Source organism: Peromyscus maniculatus, chromosome 15 (assembly GCF_049852395.1).
Source record: "Peromyscus maniculatus bairdii isolate BWxNUB_F1_BW_parent chromosome 15, HU_Pman_BW_mat_3.1, whole genome shotgun sequence".
NCBI classification, from domain to species: Eukaryota; Metazoa; Chordata; class Mammalia; order Rodentia; family Cricetidae; genus Peromyscus; species Peromyscus maniculatus.
In genome coordinates this window covers 46,637,779-46,654,841 of record NC_134866.1, presented here as the reverse complement: position 1 = coordinate 46,654,841, position 17,063 = coordinate 46,637,779, and the positions used below count along the sequence as shown (strand labels likewise).

At 38.8% G+C, this 17,063-nt stretch overlaps 1 protein-coding gene across 10 annotated transcripts in view; it reads left to right on the top strand.

Annotated features, from left to right (window-relative positions):
- Window positions 1-17,063, top strand: part of Pde4d (phosphodiesterase 4D) — a 1,451,136-nt gene that overhangs the window by 512,570 nt on the left and 921,503 nt on the right. For 9 of the 10 annotated variants that reach the window (XM_016000210.3, XM_076552299.1, XM_076552298.1 and 6 more), the window contains one exon: window positions 16,190-16,419. In XM_016000210.3, coding sequence (XP_015855696.1) covers window positions 16,190-16,419 — 230 coding nt within the window. Of the gene's footprint in view, window positions 1-12,284; window positions 12,378-16,189; window positions 16,420-17,063 lie in introns of those variants that run through there. The other variant, XM_076552294.1, reaches the window with a different exon arrangement.

Genomic DNA, 17,063 nt, shown 5'->3' with positions numbered 1-17,063 from the left:
TTAAAGATTTTGGTCTGTAGGTCAGGCATGTTACAAAAGTGCACTTCGGGGTTTCTTCATGGTTTATTACCATGTTTGTGAAGGGGTACCATATTTGTGAGGAGGTATCGCTCCTTCTAATGTCTTACTGGCCAATAATGCAGCACAGGATGGATCCTGGGCAGGGAAGTTTGGTATTGGACCATAGATGAAAAAAACCACGACTGAGTCAGATCAGAACTCACATCTCAGGCCAAGGCCTGGATAGTAATTGTCACATTCCTGTATCTTTAAATTCTATTCTTCACATAGGATTATAAGATTAGTCAGAAGCTCTTGGGAAAAAAAGGTTGCAGTGTTAAATTTTAGTTAGAACCTCTGTGCTTTGATATGTGTAAACCCAGTTTCAAAACCCGGTGTTGTCTCTTACAAATAGAGTCACTCTTAACATCCCAATGTTTCTCCACACTTTATTTTCCAGATTTGAAAAACAGTCAAAGACTAGGGTTTTGTGAAGTATTTCTGGGGACCAAGAAGCTGTCTTCACAGGACGATAGTACAACAAATACAATTTTTGCTAAAGAAGGGATTGATTACATCCTGTGTTGCTATTGTTAAATTGTAACACTAATAACATTAATGACCAATAGTAAATACTATTTTATCCACAATTTATCATTGAGAAACTCTATCTGAACACCAACAGGAAGAGCAGAAGCATCACTATGCCTCTCTGAGTGGAGAGCGATTGCACTCTTTTTCCTTCCTCTTCTCTTTTCCATAGCCCAAGCTTTTGTTACTTTATTGTAGATTCATAAACCCAGCTTATTATTATAAATATTTCCTTGCATAGATAATAATTTTAGTTTTGTTATTTCACACTTATAATAATATTTTATTGCTTTTTTTAAAAAAAAACCTTAAAAACAAACACAGTAAATTCTTTATATTCCTGTTAAGATTGTGCTGTGACACCTAATTACTCAAGAGATAGATTTTCCCCCCAAAAAATGCCAAGAGAGTAAGCTGGCTGGGTGTTAATCTAGTTTTCTAGGAAGACATGACTTTTAAGGACCAAATATTAATAAAAATGTAAAGAAAAGAAAACCTACAATAACCGGCATTGACATCTTTCATACAGGTATGATTCTATTACTCCATGCCATATTTATATAGTAAATAATTGGAAGAAGTCATGTCTTTCCTCCAATGTTCTCCCTTCTACTAACAAAATAAAATCAACTTCATTTTTCATTGTCATACAGTAAAGTTCAATGCTCTTTCCAGAAGGTTAGCTGAATCCAGAGTTACAGAAAGAATTTATTATTGATGAGAGTATTACGGAATGAAATATTTTGTATTCCTTTTAGGAAATTTTTTGAAGTTTTGGAGAGTTAAAGGAAATGGATTTAGAAAATGCCAGTGTTTCTGTCTCTCCTAATCAGCATGAAATCACAGTCTATATCTGAGTTGGTCTCTGTGGATGTTACAGAATTATCTGCTCTCTTTGTATTAATCCTAGGTGTGTTTTTTTTTTCCAAGAGCTCATGGTACAAGTGCATTTTCAAGGTCATTATACAATACTCATTTGAAAATGGATCATGCTAATTCAGCACAATGTCCTTTTCAATAGGAAAAGCCTTTAGATATTTATGTCTATTGCTTTGGCTTGTCAGTATTCTATGGAATTAATTTGGTAATATTAGCATTTAAGGACAAAACATACGCAACCAGTAATGAGATAGAGAAAAATTTGGCAGGAGTGAATCTTATTGCTGATTTTCAGTTATTACTTTGGTTTATAATTAGGGATTTTTGAGACATAAAAGAATAACAGATAGATAGTGGCAATCGACTCTTGGCGTCGCTTACTGAGATTTCAATTGTGATTTTCTGTTCAGTTATAGTGACTTGTTAAATTGGATCCTAATTCTTAAGTAGTTGATCAGAGTTTCAGAATTATCTTGTTTCTTCTATAAAGTAAAATTCAGGCAGATATTACTCTTGCAGAACTTAGTATGCAACAAATGAATCTGGCAGGAGGAAAGGAATATAATATTGGAAGTGATTAAAAGCCCACCCTCATTTTAGGCTGTCCTTCTGAAGGCTGGTCTATAGGTTTAACATGCCAACTTCTTCAAAGCTCCAGTGGGACTCTTCTGATTCTTATTTTATAATTAGGGCAGCAACTGTCCATTCACAGTTGTATTTCACATCCATAGATTATTTCAAGACCCTTTGTAGATGCCAAAATCTGAAGGTGTTTAGGTCTCATTCTTAAAGTGGCTTATTAGAGAACTGGAGAGATGACTCCATAGTTAAGGGTCCATGCAGCTCTTTCAGAGGACTCAAGATCAGTTTCCAGTACCTATCTTGGGTAGCACACAACCACCTGTAGCTACTGCTTCAGGGTAAGCAAAGCCTTTTTGGCCACTACAAGCACACATAAACATATCAAATCCTCAAATACCCCCCCCCCACACACACACACATGCCAAAGTATAAGGGGTGAATATCACAGGGTCTCAACTCTATTGGCAATTAAGGAACACTGAGTGGGAGAAACAGTCTTCCACAGGGAAGGGCACATCAGTGGGTTCATCCTTGAAAATATACAGAAAAGTAGTATTTACAGACTGAGCAGGTTATATTTAGAAATATATATATATATACACACACATATTGACATATATACAGGGAACTACAATTAATGAAAACAGAAGTCATGAGTTTCAAAAGCAGCAATGACAGTTATATGGGAGGGTTGGAAGGAAAGAAAGGGAAGGGGTAAGTGATTTGATTATATTATAATCTCAAAGATGGTCTTTCCAATGGCATAGTAGATGCTTACAAGCCATGCATAGTCTCCAATATGCTTTGAATAATGTTATTTGTAACATAATACATTACAGCATCATATAAATGCATAAATAATGATGAGAGATTAATGGAAAGCAAAATATCTATCAATATATGTTCAATATAGATCATTTTTAAAAACTATTTTCTGCCACAGTTGAATACACAGATGTGAAGCAGTTGTGTAACTGTATTTGAAAAGAAGTTCAACATGAGAATAGACTAAAGAAATATTTCGGAATAGCTGAAATTTTCAAAGAAATTCTCTTTTATGTGTTCAAGCTTCACACCTAACTTATTATTAGTTAGGAGATGTCAAGTACTATTACTCAACTTCCCAAATTGTACAGTTGAAAACTAGAACCACTACGTCTATATGATTAATTAAGTCTTTCAACAAGGTATAGTTAGCATGTTTTTGTCCCAGGCCCTGGCTGGGTGGTAGGGATACAAAGATTGTTTTAGCCATGCTTCTAGACTATCAAAGGAAATAGAATTGGTATACATCTATATCTCCAGCACTTGGGGAGAGGGAGCCAGATGAACCCTGGCCAACTGGTGAGCTCCAGATCAGTAAGAAAAAAAACTGTCTTTAAACAAATGATGTGAAAATCATTTAAGGAAAACCATGGACATTGACTACTGGCTTTCACACATAGAAGCACACATGTCCACATGCCCCTGCATGAACACACGCATTAAAATGCTCATGTGTATGCATGTGCATGCATGCACACAGGTGTGCACACCCACAAGGTTTATCCTACTTCTGTGCTTCTGAGAACCTCTAAGTCTTCTGTTACTGCTTTTATTATACATTAGTGATTATGACTTATTACCTTTCTCCATAAATGGATGAGAAGTACTTAAAAGAAAGCCACTACCTGACTTGGTTCTATATTCTCACATCCAGAAGACTCTTAACTATGTATTCAATGATTTCTTTTTTAAGGAATAAACCAAGTATCACACTTTAAATGAGCTTAATTAAAATATGTATGTACACACATATAACATAACACTTATGTAATAGTAAACCCCAATTCATTCCCACAGATGAATGGTCCATGTAAACAAAATTAAATGTTGATGAATGTCAATTGCTTTTTTTCTGTAAACAAAAATTTTCTGTACACAGTTTCTTCCATTTAATGGATCTGCCATCTTAAAAACATGGAGAGGGCTGGCAACAAGAGAGTGAAAGGAATGTGGTATTGTACACAAAGTTTTATGTGCCATGTGTGAAAGTGTCACTTATTTCCTCAGCTATGAATTCTTTGGTCTGTCATGTAACATTATTTAACTTGTCTACACACACCTTCAAGGAACTGTAGAGTGTGGGCTGCCTGTATGCTTGTAAAGAACCATGAACAATGTGCAAAAAGTGAGACTTTGGAGCATTCAATCCTGAATGAGATGTTTCCATCAAACCCCTACCCTCAAGGGTTACTATTGCTGTGATGAAACACCATGGCTAAAAACAAGTTGGGGATTTGCAAGTGGTTTATTTGCCTTATACTTCCACATTATAGTCCATCACCAAAGGAAGTCAGGACAGGAAATCAAACAGGGCAGGAACCTGGAGGAAGGAACTGATGCAGAGGCCATGGAGGAGTGTGGCTTATTGACCTGTTCCTCATGGTTTGCTCAGTCTACTTTATTAAAGACCCCAGAACCACCAGCCCAGGAGTGTTCTCATTCACCATGGGATGGACTTTCCCATCAATCACTAATTAAGAAAATGCCTGCAGCCTGATCATATGGAAGCATTTTCTCGATTGAGGCTCCATCCTCTCAGATGACTCTAGCTTGTATGATATTGACATAAAAGTAGCCAGCACAACTGACCCCTTGTAAGCTTAGCACATAAATACGTCACTGTTAAGCCACAGCTTGTCCTTTCTTGTATAAAGATATCACAGTACAAAACATTTTACAAATTCAAAGAGTCTAACAGCCTTACAAACTCAAATACCTTAAAAGTTATCTCTTAAAAAATATACAGACTCCTTTAAAATCCAAATTACCTGTAAAACTTATGTTGACATAGAAACTAGTCAGCACACAGACTGAAAGAAAAAGGAGACATTCACATGATACTGTTAGCTGTGTGTGTGTGTGTGTGTGTGCGAGAGAGAGAGAGAGAGCATTATGTACACCTGTGGTTAATTTTCTTTCCTGTTTAAAATACTCAAGAAAACATCTTTAGCATGAAAGGATTAATGTGGCTTTTGATTTCAAAGTTTGGGTTCATGGTTAGGTTATGCCATTAGTACTGGCTTTTGGTGAAACAGAGTATCACAGGGGCAATAATGTGTGGTACTGGTTAACCTCATGACATCCAGGAAAGCAGAAAGCAATAGAAAAGGATGAGAGACAAAATACACTTTCTATGACACAACACCTCCATGGGCCCACTTCCTCCACACCAACCTCACCTCCTAAGAGCCAATTCAGTATAACTTATCAACAGATTAATCAATTTATAAACTTAAGAGTCATATTCCAATTGCTTCAATAGTGCTACCCGTTGAGAGCCATGTTTTCAGTACATGAGTTGTTTTTTTGTGATGGATGGGACACTTGATATGCAAATCACAATATTTTAAGGAAAATTTTCCATAGAAAATTTTATTTTTATGTAACTATATAAAATAAGTGTTCAAAATTATTAGACTATCAGCAGCTACAAAATTATTTATCACTTTTACATACACACATATATACTATGCATATATGTATATTTTTATGCTAAAGGCAAGAGGTTTGCTACCGACTTTTAAAGAAAAAAGAACAACAAACAAATTGAAAATGGAAGCATATAAAAATGGAGTAATAATGATTAATAATATTTAATGCTAACCCACTGTAAGTAGCAATTATTACAGAATTGTTTCATGTATAACTTTTAGAAACATGTTTATTCTCACAGTGAACAGAATTACATTAAAATTATTTGTGTACCAACTACTCCATGGAAGTTAGTTAATTACCATGGAGAAGTTTATTTTATTATCATCTAACAGATTCACATTAAATTCACTCAAATGCTCCCATGTTTCCTTTATTTTTTATTACAAATATCTTGAAGCTGAATAAGAGGTGTTTCTTTTTTTTTTTATTTTGACTTCTTTTTTTTTATTATTATTATTTTACAACACCATTCAGTTCAACATAATAGCCACAGAATCCCCTGTTCTCCCCCTCTCGCCCACCCCTCCCCCCAGCCCACCCCCCATTCCCACCTCCTCCAGATCAAGGTCTCCCCCGAGGACCGGGGTTGACCTGGTAGACTCAGTCCAGGCAGGTCCATTCCCCCCTCCCAGACCGAGCCAAGTGTCCCTGCATAAGTCCCAGGATTCAAACAGCCAACTCATGCAACGAGCCCAGGACCTGGCACCAATGCACAGCTGCCTCCCAAACAGATCAAGCCAAATGACTGTCTCACCCGTTCAGGGGGCCTGATCCAGTTGGGGGCCCCTCAGCCTTTGGTTCATAGATCCTGTGCTTCCATTCATTTGGTTATTTGTCCCTGTGCTTTATCCAACCTTGGCTTCAACAATTCTCGCTCATATAAACCCTCTTCTTACTCACTAATTAGACTCCCAGTGCTCCACCAGGGGCCCAGCCGTGGATGTCTGCCTTCAGATTCCTCAGTCCTTGGATGGGGTTTATGGCACCACTATCTGGGTGTCTGGCCATCCCATCACCAGAGTAGGTCAGTTCCTGCCGTCTCGCGACCATTGCCAGCAGTCTTTTGAGGGGGTATCTTTGTGGATCTCCGTGGGCCTCCCTAGCTCTCTGCTTCCTCCCCTTCTCACCTTCTCATGTGGTCTTCATTTACCATGGTCTCCTATTCCTTGTTCTCCCTCTCTTTTCTTGATCCAGCTAGGATCTCCCACTCTTTCCCTCGACTGTCGCCCTTCATTGTTCCCACTCATGACCAGGCTATTCATGTAGATCTCGTCCATTTCTCCGTGTCTTTTTTTGGGGTCCTGTTTTCCAGGTAGTCTCACTGGTGATGTGAGTAGCAGTCTAGTCATCCTTGTTCCATATCTAGCATCTTCCTATGAGTGAGTACATACCATATTTGTCTTTCTGAGTCTGGGTTACCTCACTCAGGATGATTTTTTCTAGATCCATCCATTTGCCTGCAAACCGTGTGATGTCGTTGTTTTTCTCTGCTGAGTAGTATTCCATTGTGTATATGTGCCACAATTTATTTATCCATTCTTCAGTTGAAGGGCATCTAGGTTGTTTCCAGGTTTTGGCTATTACAAACAATGCTGATATGAACATAGCTGAGCAAGTGCTCTTGTGGTATGATTGAGCATTTCTTGGGTATATGCCCAGGAGTGGTATAGCTGGATCTTGGGGGAGATTGATTCCCAATTTTCTAAGAAAGCGCCATATTGATTTCCAAAGTGGTTGTACAAGCTTGCATTCCCACCAGCAGTGGAGGAGAGTTCCCCTAGTTCCACATCCTCTCCAGCATAAAGTGTCTTCAGTGTTTTTGATCTTAGCCACTCTGACAGGCGTAAGGTGGTATCTCAGAGTTGTCTTGATTTGCATTTCCCTGATGATTAGGGAAGTTGAGCAATTCCTTAAATGTCTTTCAGCCATTTGGGATTCCTCTGTTGAGAATTCTCTGTTTAGTTCTAAAGCCCATTTCTCAATTGGACTGTTGGTCCTTTTGATGTCTAATTTCTTGAGTTCCTTATATATTCTGGATATCAGTCCTCTGTCAGATGTGGGGTTGGTGAAGATCTTTTCCCATTCTGTAGGCTGTCGCTTTGCCTTGTTGACCGTATCCTTTGCTCTACAAAAGCTTCTCAGTTTCAAGAGGTCCCATTGATTGATTGTTTGTCTCAGTGTCTGCGCTACTGGTGTTATATTTAGGAAGTGATCTCCTATGCCAAGGCGTTCAAGACTATTTCCTACTTTCTCTTCTAGCAGGTTCAGAGTAGCTGGATTTATGTTGAGGTCTTTGATCCACTTGGACTTAAGTTTTGTGCACGGTGACAGATATGGATCTATTTGCAGCCTTCTACACGCTGATATCCAGTTATGCCAGCACCATTTGTTGAAGATGCTTTCTTTTTTCCATTGTACACTTTTGGCTTCTTTGTCAAAAATTATATGTCCATAGGTGTGTGGGTTAATGTCAGGGTCTTCAATTCGATTCCATTGGTCCACATGTCGGTTTTTATGCCAATACCAGGCTGTTTTTATTACTGTAGCTCTATAGTAGAGCTTGAAGTCGGGGATTGTGATGCCTCCAGAAGTTGTTTTATTGTACAGGTTTCTTTTAGCTATCCTGGGTTTTTTGTTTTTCCATATGAAGTTGAGTATTGTTCTTTCCAGATCTGTGAAGAATTGTGTTGGTATTTTGATGGGGATTGCATTGAATCTGTAAATTGCTTTTGGTAAGATTGCCATTTTTACTATGTTAACCCTGCCTATCCATGAGCATGGGAGATCTTTCCATTTTCTGAGATCTTCTTCAATTTCTTTTTTCAGGGACTTAAAGTTCTTGTCATATAGGTCCTTCACTTGCTTGGTTAGTGTTACCCCAAGGTATTTTATGTCATTTTTGGCTATTGTAAAGGGTGATGTATCTCTAATTGCCTTCTCAGCTTCTTTGTCCATTGTATATAGGAGGGCTACTGATTTTTTTGAGTTGATCTTGTATCCTGCTATGTTGCTGAAGGTGTTTATAAGCTTTATCAATTCCTGGGTGGAATCTTTGGGGTCACTCAAGTATACTATCATGTCGTCTGCAAATAGGGAAAGCTTGACTTCTTCCTTTCCAATTTGAATCCCCTTAATCTCCTTATGTTGTCTTATTGCTCTGGCTAGAACTTCAAGTACTATATTGAATAAGTATGGGGAGAGTGGACAGCCTTGTCTCGTTCCTGATTTTAGTGGAATTGCCCTGGTAGTTAGGTTTCTATTTCTTTCCCAAATAGAAACATTTGGCCTTCCACCTTATACCTCATAAATATGTTCAGTGTACTTCTAAAGCATAATCAATGTACATTGATCTGTAGCATGAAAAGGCTCCTTGCTATAGTGTTTTCACGTGGGGAATTAGATGTTGACATCAATTATCAACTGCTTTGTTACTTTTAGTATAAAGGTAAAATATATAAGGGATGGGTTTAAAGAGATGGCATATGGACATAAACACGAAGCTTAGTTTTAATAGAAATCATGCTCTCAGAAGACATTGCCCCTTGAGGCAGTTTCACTGCAAAGAGGATTTCTCAAGCATTGTCATCTCACCAAATTACCTGGACTATTCGAAGCAATGTTCTAACTGCAATGCTGCTACCCAGAGTGGGCAGCAAAGCACTCAATAAAACAATGTTGACTTCAGTCGGTGATCCTCGATGTGACCAAAGACCTGTTAGTCTCATCCTTAATTCTTCTTCATGCGTTCATTCTGAACAAAGTTATTTATACGTTTAATTTACTAAATTATGAATCATCAGCTATCTTAGAGTGCTGGTCAACTATGAAGCTTTGTTCTATGATGATATTTGCCAATACCTAGGACTCATTTCTCCTGTGTGAATGATGGCAATGTTACTCATGTACCCTCCCTTCCTCCACCCACCCCACCCCCCAGTCTTGTATTTTTCATCTCATGAAACATTCACTTTCCCATGGGTTCTTGCAAAGTCACAATATTTTGGACCAAAAGCTGTCCTAAGGTTTACTTTGTGCAAGCTCTTGGTTTATGCCTAAGAACCCAGAAAGGTTTAATAGCTTTTACACCCCATGTGTCATTAGTGGCTCAGTGGGACTTGGAGTCTCTAGCTCCTAATTTAGCCATAGGCTATCATTAATTTTGGTTGTTAAGGTAGGGCTGTTGTGAGCTCAGTTCTGTCCACTTTTTCAAATGAGTGTGAGGTTTATGCATCTATGGTCATTCAGTGTTCTTTTCGAGCAGTGTACTCTGTACCAGGAACCATGCCAGTTAAGATAATGTTACATAGTGGTTTTTAGTCTCATATTTAATTACAAGAGCTTTTGGGTTGGATTTTGACTTTTAGCATGATCAGCCATCCTGTTTTGTTTGGGAATGTGGTATTTACAAGTGTATGAAATTTGGTGTCCTATAGTTAAAATATCCAAGAAAAATAAGGCTGCTTGTACTTTATTTTACCTTGTCATGGGGCTATTTGGACAGTGTGTGATATTTTTACAGATATCTGTTTTTTAATGTATAAAGTAAGAAAAGTAAGAAGGCTGTCTCAGGATTTTAGTGCAAATTAAAGAAGACAATCTGCAAAACATAGTACAACTTAGTAAATACTCAATAAATATTAGTCATTAATGTTTTTTTTTGTTTGTTTTTTCGAGACAGGGTTTCTCTGTGTAGCTTTGCGCCTTTCCTGGAACTCACTTGGTAGCCCAGGCTGGCCTCGAACTCACAAAGATCCGCCTGCCTCTGCCTCCCGAGTTCTGGGATTAAAGGAGTGCGCCACCACCGCCCGGCAATGTTTTTTGATATTGCTTTATAATGGAAGTCTATTCCTCAAAGAGGAGACTCTCAGAATCTAGATTTGCAGATGTAAAATTTGGAATAAATGAACGTTTTGTTTTAGTTACAGCTTCTAATGTCCTTTTTGAAGGTCCTTCTATTATTCCATTTGTCACTAAAGTTAGACAGGGCAGGTCAGGGCTAGAGCCCATCATTGAGCATCCTTCCCACTTTTCAAGATAGATGTCAGGAAGAAGGTGAATTTTTTAATTTGGAAATCAACAAGGAAAATAAGCACCAAAGGCAACATAATGCTATGAAAATAATATAAGGGGTTTGCTTAGATTCTAATGATGATAGCTGCCATCGTGTTAAGCACAAACTTCACCGGGTCTTAGTGATTTACATGCTACACACCTGGAACAGGCAATGATCTTGAGAGGTGAATTATCATCTCTATTTCAGAGGCAATAATCTTAAATTTTTGCTTAAAAAATCAATTAAATGCTCAAAGATATTTGTATGATAAAGAGTAAAACAAAAACTTGAAACTTGTGTTTGCTCTAAAGTTGCTGTGGTCTGAATTTACAACAAACATGATAATGTTGTGGAAAATATTAACTCCTTAGGTGAGTTTCTTCACTTATAGCACTCAAAAGTAAAGAAATCACCATTGATGACTGCTAACCACACTTGGGCAGTCAGCTCTAAATATTCCCACATGCATGGTGTAGTTGGATTCCCGTAGGCAAATATGGCCACTATTTTTTTTTAAATCAACTGATTCCTTAGAGAAAGGTTAAACTACTCGCCAAGAATACAAGTAATGAAGCGGGAATGCAAACATTCAAAAGCTCACCACTCTATTGAAGCATTTTGCAACAGTTGATGTCTTCATGATTTTGAATAGGTAGCTAGAAATATTACTAAAGCAGGCTTTTCAACTACTTAGAATTGATTATGCTCACTAGATATATTTTCTCTCAAGTATAATAAAAATATTTTCTATTTTATAGTCTGTTTTCCCTTTGCATGTAGATAGTATAGGGAAATTTTGAAAGATTTGAGAGTAGTTTAAATCCCATCAGGCACTCAGATTTTCTTTTATCACTTTAACGTTCCTTCTTACAAAGTCTTATTTTAACACTTGGCAAGAAACCTGAAAATGTGTGTTATAGATTTAGTCCCATCCAGGAAATAAAAAGTAAGAGTCGTGAACTTGCCATGGTACCACATGCTATTATCTCAACACTCAGAAGATGGTGATAGAAGGATCAGAAGCTCAGTGTCATCCTCCTTTGAGTGTATAGGAGTACCCCTCCTATACACAAATGACAGGAGGACTGAGAATGAAATCAAGGAAATGACACCTTCCATAATAGCCTAAAATAATATATGTACTATCTTGGAATTACTCTTACCAAGGAAGTGATAGACTAGTATAGTAAAAACTTTAAGACATTGAAGAAAGCAATTCAAGAAGATACTAGAAGATAGAAAGAGCTCCCATGTTCATCGATCTGTGGGGTTAATATAGTAAAAATGTCCATCCTACCAAAAGCAATATACAGATTAAATACAATCCCCATCAATCTACAATGGAGTCCTGCCTGCATGATATGGTAGTGCAATGGTGGCACAAAGCTTGAAAGTAACCAACCACTATCTGACTTATATTAAAGCCCACTCTGCAAGATGGAATGCATATCCACCATTGCTTGGGTGACCAAGACCAATCTGAGACTAGATACTGTGGGGACCCAGGGTAAAACCAAATACTATTTTTCTTAAAAAAAAAAAAAGTAGCAATAAAATGACTCCTAATGACATTCACCTATACTCATAGATCAATGTCTCACCCAGCCATCATCAGAGAAACCTCCCCTTGCAGCATATAGGAACAAATACAGAGATCCACAAATGGACCATATGCAGAGAGTGAGAGACTTTGGAACACTCAGCCTTAAATGGCATGTCTCCATCAAATATTTCCCCTCAGGTTTCAGGGAAGCCTGCCGAAGAGGAGGAAGAAAGAGTGTCAGAGCCAGAGGTAAGGGAGGGCACCAAGGAAACAAGGCCCTCTAAATCAATAGGAATTATGCACACATGGACTCACAGAGACTGAGGCAGCATGCACAGGTCCTACACAGGTCTGCAGCAGATGGAGTCCTAGAACTGAAAGTAGAAGTGAGTACATGCCTCCATCCCTAACTCAGAAGTTACCTCCAAGTGATAACACTTACAATTGAAAATTTAGTTTTCTCCAAGTGAGTCTCCCTGGGGAAACAACCACTTTTTTTTTTCAAGACAGGGTTTCTTTGCATAGTTTTGCACCTTTCCTGGAACTCCCTTTGGAGACCAGGCTGGCCTTGAACTCACAGAGATCCACCTGCCTCTGCCTCCTGAGTGCTGGGATTGAAGGCGGTTGCCACCACCGCCCGGTGGAAACAGCCACTCTTAAGGGTATCCTGCATGCCCAGCTATAACTATAGGAAACAAACTCAAAATCATCTTTGGAGGTTGCTTGTCTCATAATGTCCCATCAGGGCTTTTTCTTTTGTTTTTTTTTTTTTTAAAATAAAAAAGAAATTTATCTTTTTGATTTTTTATTTTGTTATTATTATTATTATTATATATAAATGAATCATATTATATTATATTATGCATAGTTATTCTCTTTTATTAGCCTCTAGATCCTTTGTGTATATAATATGGCTTACAGCTTTGCATTTTTATTGGGGGTGCATCTGGATGGGAGGGGAGGTGGCAAGGAGCTGGAAGGAGTAGAGGGAGAGAAAACCATAATCAGGATATGTTATATAAGGAAAAATAATCTATTTTCAATAAAAGGAAAAAAAATCCATGTTTTTTTTTTTTAAAAGATGTGCCACCATACACAAGCCATTCTTAAAAATCACTCCTTTGAATTTGTTTCTGACATTTTTTCCACCTTGATGTCTCTGGCATCTGTTTCCTAGAGACAGTGAACCTTATCAGGGATCACCTGGTTTTGCTTGTTTGTTGTTACCAGACATATAGTGTTTCTGCGTTGAGATTTGTATGTCTGTTGAGATGGACAGTCCTTAAAATTTGATGTAATAGTCTTCAAAGTAAGTGGCTTTTTTTTGATCTTGGGGTATCTGTGTATGGTGCACTGTTGATTTATTTATACATGACCACAGTTGTATATTCTCCCTCTAGCTTGTTTGGTTGAGAATCATGAGTTTGGGCCCAAAGCATGCTGTATCCGTCGGAGAAGCCCACTGGGTTTAGGCACCGATCATGCTGTATCAGACAAAAGCCCATAATCTTGTCAGGTCTTTCAAGAGGGGAAACACTGTGGATTTGGGCAGGTGTAGTGAAGACAGCAGAATATGACAGTCAGTAACCCTCCATGGTTCTTCCCACAGTGTGAGTCATGGCCCCCATCAAATGGGAGCTTTGGCAGGATTGACGATAGTCTCTTATAGTCTCTTGGTTACTTGAATGTGATTGGTTTGTTGCTGCCATTGTTCTCTCTGATGGTTGCTTGTTAGTTTGTTTGTAGTGTGTGTGTGTGTTGTATGTGTGTTTGTGGTTCATGCTTGTGAATATCCAGTTGTGCATACCTGTGGACAAGCACATGGAAACAAAAGCCGCATGCCAGAGGTTTTCCTCTCACTCTTTGCCATATTGCCTTGAGACAGGGCATAAGCTTGTCATTTCAGCTAGTCTGGCTAGTAACTGAGATCTTAGGATCTGCCAGTCTCCACCACCCTGACCCCCAACATTTAGATTCTTGCTGTGCTTGGCTTTTTTTTTTTTTAATGTGGATGCTAGAGATTCAAACTCAGATCTTCACATTTGTAGAGCAAGCATTGTATCCACTGTGCCTTCTCCCCAGGTATTCTGGGACTGACTGCTGCAGTCTCTAGGAAAAGTCTGAGGCTTTTGTCCCATGAATGGATGCTAGTGTAGACCCCAGTGCTTACTAGAAAGGGCAAGATCTGACATCTCAGCTCCCACTCCATGATACTCACCTAGTCTCATTGGCAGGCCCTGGCCTGACAAAGGTGTGGTGTGGCTAGTTGGGAGGCCACACACAGATACTGTTCTGTCAAATGCTGTAGCTTTTCCTCTGCTGCTATGGCAGAGGGGTCTTTCCAAGATTAGGACCTCAGACCCCCATAAACTGAGCTGTCTGGGGATTGGTTGGCAGCTAGGAACTTAAGTTATGTGCCCCTGGTTCTTTAAGAAGAAAAGTCCAGCAGAGTTCTCTGAGCCTGAGTTATGGATTGAACTGGGCTCAATTCCTTACTGCTGGACCAGGAAAGCAACAAAGCACAAAAACCTTGAGCTTGATACACACACACACACACACACACACACACACACACACACACACACACACACACACAGCTGAGGATATAGATCAACTTTATACTTGCCTAGCATGTATAAAGACTCATTCCTAATCATTGTGGCTCAACCAAAACTTCAGAACTGAAAAAATAGAAACAGGCTGGTTAGAAGTTCAAAGTCATCCTCAACTACTTATCAAGCTTGAAGTCAGTCTAGACTATGAGACCCTGTCTCAAACAAAAAGTTAATGTGTGTGTGTGTGTGTGTGTGTGTGTGTGTGTGTGTGTCCAGATATGGTGGCATATGTCTGTCATCTCAGCTACTCCAGGGACTCTGACAGGAGGATCATAAATAAGTACAAACCAGCTGTGCTGCTATTGAATGTGAGGATGTCCTGAGAAAGTTAGAGAGACCCTGTCTCAAAAAAAATTAAAGGGCTGGCGATATTTCACTGGCAAATCATTTACCTAGCATATGTGAGGCCCTGAGTTTGATCCCAGCACTGGGGGAGGAAGGAGAAACAAGGCAAAAACCAGGGGAATGATTAAACAATAATTTAGAAAGAAAAGTTTAAATATTTTAAAGATAGAAACACTGTAAAAAAAAGAAATAGTTTGATTGTTTAAAATTGGAAAACCATAAAAATAATGAAGTAAAAGTTAAAGAATAAGGGGAAAAAATTTATCTTCTCCTTGTTTGCAAGCACATTTGTTGGAAAAAATGCACTTACACCCAAATCTCAGCACATGCATGTTAATACATGTAATCAGATGGATTTACTGCAATTCATTCCATGGAAGGGAGAAAGAAAACATGTTTGGTTTTATAGGATTCACACACAAAGTTAGTAAATTCTAAGACTGCTGAAAACACCAATTGTTACAACCAAACCTAAATAAAACCTAAATAAAAACAATGCTAAGCAAACCCACTGTTTAAAAACAAATCTACAGAGACAACCAGACAAAACCAATGGGAACTCATGAAATTTGGACCAACACCTGTGGAGCCTCCACGGGACTGGACTAGGCCTTCTGTACAAGCAAGACAGTTGTGTAGCTTAATCTGCTTAAGGGGCCCCATGGTAGTATGATCACGATCCTCCCTGGTACATGAGCTTTTTGGAGCCCAGTGCCTAAGGTGTGACACCTTGTGCATCCTTGATGCCAGTCTTGGACTTGCCTCAACTGAATGTACCAGGCTCTGTTGACTCCCCATGGAAGGCCTTAACTTCTTGTAGAAGAAAATGGGGCATGGGTTGGGGGAGAGGCTGGAGGGGTGGGAGGAGGGAAGAGGGGGATCATGATTGGTATGTAAAATGAATTTTAAAAATGCTTTAAAAAACAAACCTACATCTCAGCTTCTCAGCAGATATTTTCTCACTTACGTTGTTTGTTTCTAAACAGCATTCTGCATGTATAGCTGCACTTATTTTTCCCCAAGAACTTATTAAAGCCACCACATAATGACACCTACTGGGCCTTTTATTAATTCTGTCGACTTTCTTGAATTTTGCCTTAGGCCTCCGAGGAAACATTGCATTCTAGTAATGAAGAAGAGGACCCCTTCCGTGGGATGGAACCCTATCTTGTGCGGAGACTTTCATCCCGCAGTATCCAGCTCCCTCCTCTTGCCTTCAGACAGTTGGAACAAACTGACTTGAGAAGTGAATCAGAGAACATCCCAAGGCCAACCAGCCTCCCCCTGAAAATCCTGCCTCTGATTGCTATCACGTCTGCAGACTCAAGTGGGTGAGTGAGTACCTTCAGTGACATTTCCACATTATACACTTTTCATGGTGATTGTTACATGTGATTTTTGGGGGGATTTTGTTTGTGGCCCATTGTTTGATTTGAGGAGGACAATAAGTTTTTAAATCAGGAACAAAAGAAGAAAAACAGTGAAAGGGTTTCTTCGGGTAACATCTGTCTCCACAGGAGGAGACATCTGGCATAAATGTTTTTCAGGAAGGTGTTGAAAGGTAGCGATGACAGTTCATAAGAATCCAGGAAAAAGATATTGTACCAGGAAATCTTACACTGGCCATAAGTGATTCTTAAAGTTCTTAACTAATGATAACTCATGCATTCATTATCATGTAGGCAGACATGTGCAGAAACATTAGGAGACAATTCATTGAGGGAAAATGAATCTGGAATCAAGACTAGACTACACTGTAATTAGAATAAAAGAAGATATGCAATTATATGCATGAGCCTAGTAATCTGGCCTCTGACACTCTTATCTTAATGCTATTTTAGTAGTTATTAGTACTTATATTAATAAAGCGCTTTGATTTAGCCTCGATGGTTAGAAGGGAGTCAACCAAAGTCTGTCTGCTCCATATGGCTTCCTACTTAGCATACTTAGTACTCTTCATCTTTTTGGTGGTGTT